The 14,920-nt window shown below is 41.7% G+C and overlaps 1 protein-coding gene across 1 annotated transcript in view; it reads right to left on the bottom strand.

The window, feature by feature from the left end:
- vps35l (VPS35 endosomal protein sorting factor like) overlaps positions 1–14,920 on the bottom strand; it is a 154,495-nt gene that overhangs the window by 114,531 nt on the left and 25,044 nt on the right. Inside the window, exon 7 of the mRNA XM_043712168.1 lies at positions 1,219–1,347. Coding sequence (XP_043568103.1) covers positions 1,219–1,347 — 129 coding nt within the window. The remainder of the gene's footprint in view (positions 1–1,218; positions 1,348–14,920) is intronic.

Genomic DNA, 14,920 nt, shown 5'->3' with positions numbered 1-14,920 from the left:
TAAGTAACTGCAAAAAAAAATTAACATTTTACTTTTAGACAATGAGATATTTTGAGCAGGAATGCACAAAAAGGGGATGGTGGAAGTGGATTCAACAGTAATGTTAAAAAAAAGCTAGCCAGATAAATACATAAAGTAAACCAAAAGAAGAAAAGTTAGGAATACAGGAAGAGAGCAGGGGACTGGGATTAATTATAAACCTCTCCACAGGCAGAATGGGCCAAAAGGCCATCTTTTCTGTGGTACATCATTAGAGACCAAAAGCATTCAGTTCAATTGTATGTTGGGTTGGAACTATGCTATTTAGAAAAAAGAATTGCTATGCGAGATTCTGATCTGTTCTTTAAATTTATGCTGTTTGCATCTCTCAGTTTGCATCTTATGTCTTTTTGCATGTGATGAATAAACAGTAGGAATGCTTTTGAATATTCATATAATTTGCTTTACTGTATTACAGACAAGAAAAGCAGATATGATCATTCTAATCTTAGTTTCTGTCATTAGTCCTAAGAGATAGAGCAGAATTAGTACATTCAATCCATCATATCTGCTATGCCATTCGATCATGGCTGATATTTTTCTCAACTATGTTCTCCTGTCTTCTCCCCATAACCCTTGATCCCCATACGAATCAAGGACTTATGTAAGTCGTAAGTACATTCAACAATTTTGCCACAGAAGGCTGTGGAGGCCATGATTTCCATGGATGCACATCCCTCAAACTGAAGAAAGTCGTCATCACAATCCTAATGGTATTCTCTTCTTCCTGAGATTGTGCTCTCTCATTCGAGTTTCTCCTACTAGTGGAAACATCATCTCCACATCCACGTTATCCAGGCATCTCAGCCATCTCTAATTTTGAATGAGATCCTCATATCCTCCTAAACTCCATCAAGTAGGGTCAAGAGTCCTCAAATGACAAGCCCCTCACTCCGCAGTATCATTCTTGTAAATATCCTCAGGACTCTCTCCAAAATGAGCACATCCAACCCACAATATGGGACTCAAAAATCTGAACGTTCACATTATAAACATAGTCTGGCCACAGCCTTATACAGCCTCAGCAATACATGATGCAAAAACAAAGTAGTCAAGAACTGAATGGGCTTTGCCACTTTAATAGTAACACTCTTGGCAGTAGCTCCCAATAACTCGAACTAGAGGAACATCTTAAGAAATATTTGATAAATGCCCATTTTCATGTTGTTTAAAGCTGACCTGTATAACTATTTTCAGTGCTTTCACTTTTTGATCTGTAGCCCATGCGTCTTTTAGTGACTGATTTAATTCTTCAATCCTGTTTATGTAATCCTGCTGTGTCAAGTTTAACAGCTCTTTCTGAGATCCCTGGTAGAAGAAAGAATAGTAATTAAGAATAAAATATAGTTAGTTAAAAAAACCTGCAAACAAGATGTTGAAAGCATCAGTAACAAACTTGGGCCAAATTATACCAGTGCAGTTAATTTCAAATTCCATGCTGTTTCGACCCAAAGTATGAAAATGTAAACCTATTTACATGGTGCATTTGCAAACTAAAAGAACAGTAACAGGAAAAAAAAGGGAGTGTCAAATTATCAGAGTAGACAAAAACTAAACCAAATATAAAAAGAGTTACATTTGTACATTCAAGATATTCTAACAAGAATTGCACTTTTTCTGATTACTTATACAAAAGGTGTGTCTCCATTCTTAAAAACTGATTTTCACGTGAAATCCACACAGCCAAGCAACTGCCAGTAATCTTCTTTATACACAAACAAACATTCAGTATATTGTTATTATTCAAGGGCTTCTCCATTTTGAGAAACTATATTTATTCAATATAAAATTTTTGTAGATTTTAAACTTAAACTGTTGAGTAAACATTGCATATCATGCTAACTTTAGTCAGACGTTGCTATGTAATTAGCCACAGGGATACCCCACAAGGGATCAATAAACATCCGTTAGACAGGGATGAGGGCAGAGCAGTAGATGTGATCTATATAGACTGCAGTAAGGTGTTCAACAAGGTTCCCTATGGGAGACTGGTGAGCAAGGTTAGATCTCACAGAATACAGGGAGAACTAGCCACTTGGATACAGAACTGGATCAAAGGTAGAAGATAGAGCATGGTGATGGAGGGTTGTTTTTCAGACTGGAGGCCTGTGACTTGTGGAGTGCTACAAGGATTGGTGTTGGGTCCACTTCGTTTCGTCATTTATGCTCACATCCAAATAATTTACATAAGTATAGTTAGTAAGTTTGCAAATGACATCAAAATTGGAGGTGTAGTGGACAGCAAAGGAGGTTATCTCAGATTACAACAGGATTTTGACCAGATGGGCCATAGCCTGAGGAGTGACAGATGGAGTATAATTCAGATGAATGTGAGGTGCTGCATTTTGAGAAAGCAAATCTTAGCAGGACTTATGCACTTAATGGTAAGGTCGTAGGGAGTGTTGCTGAACAAAGAGACCTTGGAGTGCAGGTAGATAGGATAGTGAAGAAGGTGCTTGATATTCTTTCCTTTATTGGTCAGAGTATGGAGATCAGGAGTTGGGAGGTCATCTTGCGGCTGTACAGGACATTAGTTTGGCTACTTTTGGAATACTGCATGCAATTCTGGTCTCCCGCCTATAGGAAGAATGTTGTGAAACTTGAAAGGGCTCAGAAAAGATTTACAAGGGTGTTGTCAGGGTTGGAGGATTTGAGCTACAGGGAGAGGTTGAACAGGCTGGGGTTGTTTTCCTTGGAGCGTCGGAGGCTGAGGGGTGACCTTATAGAGGTTTACAAAATCATGAGGGGTATGGATAGAATAGATAGACAAAGTCGTTTCCGAGGACTAGAGGGTATAGGTTTAGGGTGAGAGGGATAAGATATAAAAGAGACGTAAGGGGCAACTTTTTCATGCAGAGGGTGGTACGTGTATGGAATGAGCTGCCAGAGGAAGTGTTGGAGGCTAGTACAATTGCAACATTTAAAAGACATTTGAATGGGTATACGAATAGGAAGGGTTTGGAGTGATATGGGCCGGGTGCTGGCAGGTGCGACTAGATTGGGCTGGGATATCTGGTTGGGTTGGACTGGACTGAAGGGTCTGTTTCCATGCAGTACATCTCTAATGACTGTATAAGTAGTCCTATAGATTGAAGGGCTCACACTTCAACAAACATGGGACAATGCTAGGAGATGACAACTGCAATGGGGATTGAACCCAAGTTATTGGTGTTATTCTGTACCACATTCTAACCAACGAAACTAAACCAACTCAATCATCAATTGACCTGGTCAAAGTTAGACCTTCAACCCAAGAGAAACAACTGGATCAGGATTTTATTTACAATTTGTAGTTGGTTTGAATTTATTCAAGTTGTTCAGCCAGTCGACTTTCAGACAATAACAAACTCCTGTCGAAAGCACATTGAACATCATATTTTCTGACATATAACAGAAACTAGGACACTACACACTGATTCCATGGTGAAAGAGGCAGAAACGTGCAAACATTTAAGATATATTCAGATACACACTTACGCTGCCGAGGCATATAAAGTCATAGGTCAAGTGCTAGAAAATGAGATTAGAGTAGTTAGGTGATTGAGTCGACGCTAGTCAAAAGCAAAGAACGAAGAACAGTACAGCACAGAACCAGGGGCCTTTGGTCTACAAAGACTGTACCAACACATGATGACTTTCTAAACGAAAAAGCTTTTGCCTCTACACATGCCACACCCCTCTATTCCCTGCCAAGATGCTTCTTCAACATTACTATTGTATCTGCTTGCACCAACTTCTCTGGCAGCACATTCCAGGCACTGAACACCATGTAAAAAACTTGGCTCTCATCCTTAAATTTTGTCCCCTTTTACCTTAAACCTTGTCCCCTTTTACCTTAAACCTATGTCCCAAGTCAATAATATTGCTTTGGACCAAAGGGCCTTTTGTCTGAACTATGACTCAATTACATTCGCACACTTAGTGCAGCACCAATGTGCTATGTCAGAATGGCACCAACAATTTCTCACATATATCATCAAGAGAATGCCAAGGAAATGTGAAGTACAGTAGGTATAAAACTTTTTAAAAAAGAGTCAGGCCAACTACTCCATTCCTGGTAAAAAGAGCTTATGCTTGAAGTGTCGACTCTTCTGCTCCTCAGATGCTGCTTGACCAGCTGTGCTTTTCCAGCACCACACTTTTTGACCCCAAAGTACTGATTGCTCAATTTGATTATGGAACCCTATGATTACAATGATTCAATAAAAACTACTGGCTTTTTATCAAATGTTCATTTGGGAGACTGCTCAAGTTCTTTTCATGGAAAGCTAAATAATTTTACCCTAAATAATTAACAACTGGTTTACAAGATAATAACTCAATTTCTGGATCATGTATCCCATGGCTACATAAGGAGGTCTGGTTACACTAGGTGGCAATTAATTACAAAGACAATTATCTTATTTCGTGTTGAGGAATTAAAAGCACATTAACAAACTGAAATAATCACAGACCATTCAGTAATTCTCAACGACATTGCTCAGTGACTCAGAACTACATAAGCACCGGAGCCAGTTAATGCTTTCCTCTTGCATTTCATTTCCCTTTTCTTGACCACTAAGGGTTCATCACCTTTTAGGAGGACTCTTTTCAGTAACCTATTTGCACGTCTCACTCTCTTGCCCACGTTTTACGCTCTTCCCTTTAAATCTTGAAGGTGGCAAATTACCCCAGATTTTGACATCTAACAGGGTGTCACAGATTTTGTAAATAATTGAACCTGAGGATCAATCTAATTAAAAGACTAGGATGTGGGAATAGAAATAACTGCAGCCAATTTTGCAGATTATGCTAAATTAGGTGGGAAAATAAGTATGAAGTAATGAAGAAACAAGAAATATATGAATGAATATCGATAGGCCAATATTTTGGCAGACTAAGTAATTCCAAATTGCCTAAGATAAATATGACATTATCCATTTTAACTGGAACAAAAAGCAAATTATCTAAATGGAGAGAAGCTTCAGGGCAGAGGAATCTGGGTGTCCTTATGTATGAGTCACAAAACTAGATGCAGGTAATCATAGATGCAGAGAAGCAGGACATTTGGCCCATCAAGGAGAAAGTGAGGACCGCAGATGCTGGAGATCAGCTGGTCAGGCAGCATCCTGAGGAAGGGCTTATGCCCGAAACATCGATTCTCCTGCTCCTCGGATGCTGCCTGGCATTTTTCAACTCTGGTCTCCAGCATCTGCAGTCCTCACTTTCTCCTAGGCTGTCAAGGGGCCAAGCCTGCTTTACACATGCATCTTCAGCTTTCATTTAGTCCACATTCAGGATTGGCACACTTACCCAAACTTTATATGTCACTGGACCTGATCATGCCTCTTACCCATGCAGGGCCATTATCGTGGTTCCTATACCACTTCATCTCCTGAAGTAAACTCTCTCTCTCTCTCCCACTTGCCTGTCTTCAAGTGTTTGGCTAGTGCTTTCTGCCAGACTATTGGATAATGGATGATAAGGAGCTATATTTATATGTCGAACACCATTCAACTTCAGAAATTACTCAAAATCTCTGATGGTAAATGATGGCCCATTATCTGACCAATACTAGATTAGAGTGGTGCTGGAAAAGCACAGCAGTTCAGGCAGCATCCGAGGAGCAGGAAAATCGACATTTCAGGCAAAAGCCCTTCATCAGGAATAGAGGCAGAGTGTCTGCAGGGTGGAGAGATAAATGAGAGGAGGTTGGGGGTGGGGAGAAATTAGCATAGAATACAATAGGTGAGTGGGGTTGGGGATGAAGAGGATAGGTCAGAGAATAGGGTGGAGTGAGATAGACAGGTAGGACAAGTCATGGGGAGAGTGCAGAGCTGGAAGTTGGGAACTGGGGTGAGGTGGGGGGAAATGAGGAAACTGGTGAAGTCCACATTGATGCCCTGGGGTTGAAGTATTCTGAGGCGGAAGATAAGACGTTCTTCCTCCAGGCGTCGGGTGGTGAGGGAACGGCAGTGGAGGCGGCCCAGGACCTCCATGTCTTTGGCAGAGTGGGAGAGGGGAGTTGAAATGTTGGGCCACAGGGCGGTGTGGTTAATTGGTGCAGATGTCCCAGAGATGTTCCCTAAAGCGCCAGTCTCCCCAATGTAGAGGGGGCTGCATCCCGAGCAACGGATACAACAAATAATATTGGTGGACATGGAAGGCTCCTTTGGGACATTGGATGGAGGTGAGGGAGGAGGTGTGGGCACTGATTTTGCAATTCCTGCGGTGGCAGGGAAAGGTGCCAGGATGGGAGGGTGGGGGGAGGGGGGGGGACGTGGGTCTTTGCGGAAGGCGGAAAGGGGTGGAGAAGGAAATATATCCCTGATGGTGGGGTCCGTTTGGAGGTGGCGGACCCCCCCCTCCAACCGTAACAAGGACAGAACGCCGCCGCCCCCCCCTCCCGGTGTTCACCTTCCACCCTACCAACCTTCGCATAAAGACACCCCACTCTGACCAATACTATTAAAAGTCTGTATATTGCAAAAGATGAGAGCTACCTTTCTATCTTCATCACCCTTGTTTGACAAAACAACTCTACTGCATGTCCAGCCATTTGTGGATACCGACAATGACTAAGATCATTAAGTCCACAAAAGGACATGCATAACTGAGTCCAGGATTTATCTAGTTATTTGCACAGAAGTGGGGGAGCTGCTGACAGTAATTTTTGGCCTTGTTGGCACTCTGGTAATGCAACTATGTCAGCATCCAATCCTGGCCACAAGGCTTAACCTCTTGCCAATGTCTTCATTTTAGAAACTTCTGGACAACTATGGTAGAGGTCAGCTTGGAACAACAGCGTGGGGGGGAAGCAAGTCCCAGAGCAGCACAACTTACCTTGGCGCAGCCGAGTGTTAGTGCAGTGGGACAAATGTTGGACTGGCACAGGCAGTCAGGCCATGTGCTGAACTGCTGCTAATTGAAATTCTTTACCAGACTGTAATGTCAATCCTTTATGTTATAACTATGTAATTTCTAACTTTTTATTAAAAGACACTGAGTAATGCTATTACATTTCCTTTTATCCCTCTTTTGTATCTAAGATTTGTACCTAGGTACTTGTACCTAAGATGTCACCATTAAAGGCAGCCATTGTAAAAACTTTTCACTCTACTCCTGTACTGGAATACATGTGACAATAAAAGATATTCTAAATTCATTCTTGCTCCCCATAACATGCCATCCTCTACTGTGATCTGGTCTAAGTCCAAAAAGGTTTCAATTCTGGTTTCAACAGCCCTTTGATATCCCTCATCACCACTAGCTGTTTCAGATTTGCCAGGACAGGATCTTTCTGCATCCAAAGTCTGATATTATCAGCTGTGACTGAAAGTAAGTGTGTCCAGAAAATTCAAAACCATTACAGATTCTTCCAGTGGCAGTACCACTGGTACCAGCAGGGAGGTGGTTCAATTCTGGACTGAGTTACCAATCAACTGTGCAGGTCCTTTCGTGGGCTTAATGATCTTAGTCATTGTGGATGTCTACAAATGGCTGGACATGAAGTAGAATTCTGTATCTGTATTTGTGACTTGGCCTCCAGGATAGCGTTCCAACTTAGATACACACTTAGTATTAGAGGTCATCTCTGAACTCTGTCCGAGCTGAGGGCAGCAATGCACGGTCCACTAATTGGACCTTACAGAGGTTAAGAACTTACATCCATAAAAGATATTCCAGAATCCAAATATGACTGCTAAACCTTCTGTACCTGGGTGTATTTACACTCTGCATTAGCCAAAGTTCGGCATACATATGCTATTGGGTGTTCCACTCCATTGTGCCAGCTATGAGCTAATATTAACCTGATGCTGTAGGGGGAGGCATCGTATGTCAATACCAGACCTCACATGGGATCATAACGTACGAACACCTTCGAGGATGGTAGCTGTTTCTTCATTTCCTTGAAAGCTATCACTTGGCTACGTGACCATTTCCAACTCTGACCATTAAGAGTTAAAGCAAAGGTGCCAGGAAGGGGGCCAGGTTATGTATGAACTTTCCATAATAGTTCATCAGCTCAAGGAAAGATCAAAGCTCTGGAGCTTGTGACCCAGGGCATCTTTGATCACTCTCACTATCTTCCAATGGGTGTAAACTGATCTCAACTATTCTGTAGCCCAAGTAAATCACTTGGGTGCCTGGATTACATTTTCCCTTTTGAGGAGAAATCGAGAGAAATGTCTTAAGGTCTATATCCAAGTTTGTTAAGTGCTCAAAGTTTGTGAGAAGATTTGTAGCTCGGGTGCTCGTTGCTGTGGTTCTGTTCGCCGAGCTGGAAGTTTTTGTTGCAAACGTTTCGTCCCCTGTCTAGGTGACATCATCAGTGCTCGGGAGCCTCCTGTGAAGCGCTTCTGGTGTTTCCTCCGGCATTTATAGTGGCCTGTCCTTGCCGCTTCCGGTTGTCAGTTTCAGCTGTCCGCTGTAGTGGCCGGTATATTGGGTCCAGGTCTATGCGTTTGTTGATAGAGTTTGTGGATGAGTGCCAAGCTTCTAGGAATTCCCTGGCTGTTCTTTGTTTCGCTTGCCCTGTAATGGTAGTGTTGTCCCAGTCAAATTCATGTTGCTTCTCGTCTGCGTGTGTGGCTACTAGGGATAGCTGGTCGTGTCGTTTCGTAGCTAGTTGATGTTCATGGATGGTGGTATAGTGGACAGTGAAAAATCTTATCTAAGAGTACAGTGGGACATTGATCAGATGGGCCAATATGCTGAGGAGTGGAAAATTGAGTTTAACTTACCAAAATGCAACACCTTGCATTTATCTAAGACAAACCAGGGCAAACCTTGCAAAGTTAATGGTAGCGCCCTGGGGAGTCTAGTCAAACAGAGAGCTAGGGGTTTAGGTACATAGTTCCTTGAAAGTGATGTCACGGGTAGACAGGGTGGTGAAGAAGGCATTTGGCATGCTTGCTGTACCCTCACGTCTCGGAATGGGAGTTGGTTGTCCTTTTCTTCCTCTCTCGTGAATCGGATTCCTGTGAGTGTGGAGTTGATGATCCGGTGTGTGTTCTCTATTTCCGTGTTTTTAATGATTACAAAGGTGTCATCAACGTATCTGACCCAGAGTTTGGGTTGAATTTGTGGTAAGACTGTTTGTTCTAACCTTTGCTCTTTGTTAAGTGCTCTTTATTGGTCTTATCTGTTATTAGCATGTCATCCAGATAAATGGCAACCTGGGGTAGATCTTGTAAAATGTTCTCCACCATCTGTTGAAAAATTGCACAGGCTTACAATACCCCAAAGGCACCCTCATATTGGCACAAATCCTCATGGGTATTTATTGTAGAATACTTCTGGGAACCTTCATCCAACTGCAAGTATGCAGGTCCAGCTTCTGAATGACAGCCTGCCGCCTCCCCCGCTAGCTTTGAGTGAAAATCCTCAATTCGAGGCATTGGGTATTTATCCAGCTGCAAAACACACTTCACAATTTGTTTACATCACTATGAAGGCGAACCGACCCATCGAGCTTCACAATCCACATGACCAGCTCTGCCTAATCTACAAACTGGACTGGTTTGATGATTCCTTGCTCTGCAGCCTTCAGATTTCTGCCATTACTTTTACCTTTAAAGCAAATGGCTCTGGGCAGGCCTTGCAGAACCGTGCAATTGCTGCCTGGTCAACATACAAGGAGACCTTGGCTCATTTGATAGTGTCTAAGTCGTTCTGAAAAACTTCTAGGTATTTAATTAGGACTTCACTCAGGCAGCCATTTTCTAATACAAAAATATTGAGCCAATCAAGGTGAATCTTTCCCAACCAATTTCACCCTATCAAGCTTGGGCCCGAGCTTTTTACAGCCAACAGTAACTGAACCAGCTGCTTCTCATAAGAGACTGGAACCAAAGTTATACCCTTAATCTGTAAATGCTCCCCAGTATAGGTTCTCAGTTCAGCTGAGATCTTGTGCAAAATTAATGGTTGAGTCCAGAGTGAATTTTATTAAAGCCCTATTCTGCAAATCACTGAAATGACTGTGCTGGTATCGACCTCCACTAGAACCTGTTGACTATTTAACCCAACATTTATTTTGATTGGCTCCAATTTGAGTGTTGCTAAGCAATTTAACTGTTCCAAACCACATGTAGATGGACTTGCCAGGGTTTGCACTATCCTGGATACTGGTCCGAGTTATCTTATTCAATTTAGGTCTCGTAGGACTTCTTCTATTCAAGTCTGCATACTAGCAACTAAAATGACTAGCTGGCCCAGGTCCTGAGGGAAATTTTAACCATTTGACCAAGGCTTGGATTTGTTTTGGGATTTTACTATGGGTTGACCTCGAGTCCCTTTGTTCAGGACAGGTCCGAAATGAGGCTGTACAATTGCCTTCACTCAAGTGGCATTTCCCCTGCTCAGTTGCACTGACAAGGATATCCTGCAACTCATCTGCTCCACTTGTCGCATTTTCCAACAACAATGCCAGCTGTACTGCCTGCTTGAAGTCTAACTGGGCTACAGCTAGGAGATGGTTACTTCATCAATCCCTTGCTTCTCAGATTGCTCAGTAAAACCATTAGTGTCAGAATTAGAGGCAGTTTGGGATTGTAATATTCTTTAACAAAATTCCTCAACTCTTGCAAGGTTTTACCATCTAGTGCCTCAGCAAAAGTTAAGCTGCTAATAACTGAAAAAGTTGCAGGTCCGTAAGCTGTCAAGAGAATTACTTGTTGCTTTTTATTTGCTTGGAAATAAAAACATATATTTTCCACATACAGGGCCCAGTCTTTCATAGCAGCATTGAAGGAGTCAAACTTCCCAAGTAATGGCATGATAGTAGACATGCTTAAACCAACTCAAAGAAATTCACATGCAGCAAATATCCTTGGGAGCATGCTTTTCTCTCATTGCCACTGAAATAAACTCCACAGAGACCGGTATCCTGTCACCAAGTCACCCTTTATTTACACATGGAGAACCAACTCTCAAGAGTGAACAGGATATCTGACACTCTGCTCGCACCCATTAGCCAGGGCTCACTGACTGGACTAGGTTAGCAGCCCCAAACAGGAAACTCGTTCCATGAGGTCCACCTCGCTGACTTTGTTACAATCACTTCACTTTCTAAAGGCTTTGGTGCTGGAAATTGCAGTGAATACAATTTGACAGTTATCTCCATAGGAGAATTCAGACTTGTGTGAACAGGAAGTAACCTTTCATCCCCTTCAACAATCAATCAATTTCAAAAATCCTTGCCAAGACATTGAGTTTGAACATCAGTCAGTTAGAACTGCTAGTTTAGTGTCAAACCATGTACAGAAATCAAAAATAAGAGAGATAAAATAATAATTTGTTTTTGTTTCACATTTCCAGCATCCCATGGTTTCATTTTTATAGCCTGTGTCTTGACCCATTAGTACTTTCATATCACAGAACTTCAATACTCCAAGAAAACCTTCAGTGATCCAGAAAACCCAAGTAAAAGAAAGTCAAATAAATGAAATGTTCTTCAGAAGAAAAGGTCAGGAATGGACAGAAATACAAAAAAAAACAAATTAATAAAAAGGCATTCGCTTTTTACAAGGGTAGACAAAAATTAACACCTGCAGGAAACAAATGCTTCTATGAGTTAATTTTAAGTGCCAGAGAGATTCTTTCAGTGATTAAAATAATATTACCAGTACAAATTTGCTTCCACAGTAATGGTCAAGGATTTACTTTCTCTGGTGGTCTATTTTGCCAATACTGTACTGTCACTTCATGCCCTTTCAGGTGTTTGAATAACAAAGTTTCGTGGCAGTATATTAGAGAGCTTCCAGAGGAGTGAGCACCTTAACCAGTAACTTCCTGATTTCTGTCTTTAACTACATAACTCCAGTCACGGAAAGTGCCAGAATTCATATTTAGCAAGGACAAACTGCCTCACCATTTTTATAAACTGCAAAACTCAAAATAACTTTTAATTTGAAAAGTGGGATTGCAACTAAAACATTTTTAACAGTTGATGTTCTCAAAAATAAATAAACGAGAGAGTAATGTCACAAAAATTCTAATACTCAATGTAAATCATATACTTTGGGGCAAACATTAAAAGCAGCTACTTAATTTTGTGTTGTTATCTTACAATCATATCAGTGCTGCTCCCTACTGAAATGCAAAAGAACAGCAGGCATCAGGACAATGAAGAATCCTTTTAGGCAACTAGCAGTCTACAATTCCGAACACAGGTAAATCAGGAGAATGACAATAGTATCAAAAATGTAATTAACAAACTTAATTCCTCAATGTTACAAGTCAGGCTATTTCCTAGCAAACTAACCTTTACAACTCATTTGATTTCAAACATTGCCAAATAGGTGAGATATCAAGTTTGGTGCTGTTTATATTTCTTAATGTCCCATAGTTGCACGTTCCTGCAGAAACTACATTATACAGGAAAAAGTAAACTACAACTCTTCAAGTATGTAAATCATACATGCATAAAACATTTACTGAGAGAAAATTCAAGAGAGCTGTGCAGGTAAAGTAAATTCTACAGTAGTTCATCTGAATGAAAATACTTCAATGCTTATGGTGACAAACAGGAATAAGAAAAAGCACTCAAATGCTGAATTAAATAAAACATTAACAAATGAGGCCTGTGATCTGTGCATCTAATACACTACAGTGATATGGAGTCATAGAGATGTACAGCATGGAAACAGACCCTTCGGTCCAACCCTTCCATGCCGACCAGATATCCCAACCCAATCTAGTCCCATTTGCCAGCACCCGGCCCATATCCCTCCAAACCCTTCCTATTCATATACCCATCCAAATGCCTCTCAAATGTTGCAAATGTACCAGCCTCCACCACTTCCTCTGGTAGGTTATTCCATACATACGTACCACCCTCTGCGTGAAAAAGTTGCCCCTTAGGTCTCTTTTATATCTTTCCCCTCTCACCCTAAACCTATGCCCTCTAGTTATGGACTCCCCGACCCCAGGGAAAAGACTTTGTCTATTTATCCTATACATTCCCCTCATAATTATGTAAACCTCTACAAGCTCACCCCTCAGCCTCCAATACTCCAGGGAAAACAGCCCCAGCCTGTTCAGCCTCTCCTGGTAGCTCAGATCCTACAACTCTGGCAACATCCTTGTAAATCTTTTCTGAACCCTTTCAAGTTTCACAACATCTTTCTGATAGGAAGGAGACCAGAACTGCACACGATATTCCAACAGTGGCCTAACCAATGTCCTGTACAGCCGCAACATGACCTCCCAACTCCTGTACTCAATACTCTGACCAATAAAGAAAAGCATACCATACGCCGCCTTCACTATCCTATCTACCTCCAACTCCACTTTCAAGGAGCTATGAACCTGCACTCCAAGGTCTCTTTGTTCAGCAACTCTCCCTAGGACCTTACCATTAAGTGTATAAGTCCTGCTAAGATTTGCTTTCCCAAAATGCAGCACCTTGCATTTATCTGAATTAAACTCCATCTGCCACTTCTCACCCCATTGGCCCATCTGATCCAGATCCTGTTGTAATCTGAGGTAAGCCTCTTCGCTGTCTACTATACCTCCAATTTTGGTGTCATCTGCAATCTTACTAACTGTACCTCTTATGCTCGCATCCAAATCATTTATGTAAATGACAAAAAGTAGAGGACCCAGCACCGATCCTTGTGGCACTCCACTGGTCACAGGCCTCCAGTCTGAAAAACAACCCTCCACCACCACCCTCTGACTTCTACCTTTGAGCCAGTTCTGTATCCAAATGGCTAGTTCTCCCTGTATTCCATGAGATCTAACCTTGCTAATCAGTCTCCCAAGGGGCACTCATTTCTCATAAACAAATAATAAAAAGAATGAAGCAGCAGCAACTGGACAAGTGTATCTTAGGGAGAAACAACCAGCAATAGGCATTATTAAGGGAAGGCTGCAAGGAAAGAAAACATAAGGAAGAAAAAGATCAATGCTGGACAACTCAAAAATTGAAGGAAGACACAGGAAAATTAAGAGACTGGCAGAGCATAAAGTGGTATGGAGAAGTCTATGAGCCAAGAACCTGCCTTTGGGCAGGACACCTGATGATGAAAACTTCAAAGTACCTAAAACTTGTAAGCATTTTTCATTCCTAAAACATAGTTGGGTTCCTTTCCTGATGTTAAATAGATTATGTAAATATTTATAGGAACACAGGAATAGGAGTAGACCATTCAGCCTCCTCAAGCCTGTTGCACCATTGAGAGATGGCTGATATTGTCTAAAATCTATATTCCTGCCTTTGACCCATATCCCTTAATACCTTTAATTAATTTTTGTTCATCAATCTCAGATTTAAAACGAACTGATCCAGTATCCGCTGCCATTTGCCTAAGAGAGTTCCAAACCCCGACCGCTCAGTGTAGGGATGTTTCCTAACATCTTTCCTGAACGGATGCTCAATTTATGACCCTTTTAATGATACGAGATGGCAAATTCCTCAATGTTGAGTTATATTAATTAGTTTACTTGCACAATGTTTTAATGAAAATACAGTATGCTCAACCACAACTGCTCTCTTCAACAGAACATAGAAGAATACAGTGCAGTACAGGCCCTTCGGCCCTCGATGTTGCACCGATCTAAGCCCACCTAAACTACACTAGCCCACTATCCTCCATATGCCTATCCAATGCCCGCTTAAATGCCCATAATGAGGGAGAGTCCACCACTGCTACTGGCAGGGCATTCCATGAACTCACGACTCGCTGAGTAAAGAACCTACCCCTAACATCTGTCCTATACCTACCACCCCTTAATTTAAAGCTATGCCCCCTTGTAATACCCGACTCCATACGTGGAAAAAGATTCTCACTGTCGACCCTATCTAAACCCCTAATCATCTTGTACACCTCTATCAAGTCACCCCTAAACCTTCTTTTCTCCAATGAAAACAACCCCAAGTGCCTCAGCCTCTCCT

Source organism: Chiloscyllium plagiosum, chromosome 21 (genome assembly GCF_004010195.1).
Source record: "Chiloscyllium plagiosum isolate BGI_BamShark_2017 chromosome 21, ASM401019v2, whole genome shotgun sequence".
Classification (NCBI taxonomy): domain Eukaryota; kingdom Metazoa; phylum Chordata; class Chondrichthyes; order Orectolobiformes; family Hemiscylliidae; genus Chiloscyllium; species Chiloscyllium plagiosum.
This window is presented reverse-complemented; position numbering and strand designations above follow the sequence as displayed.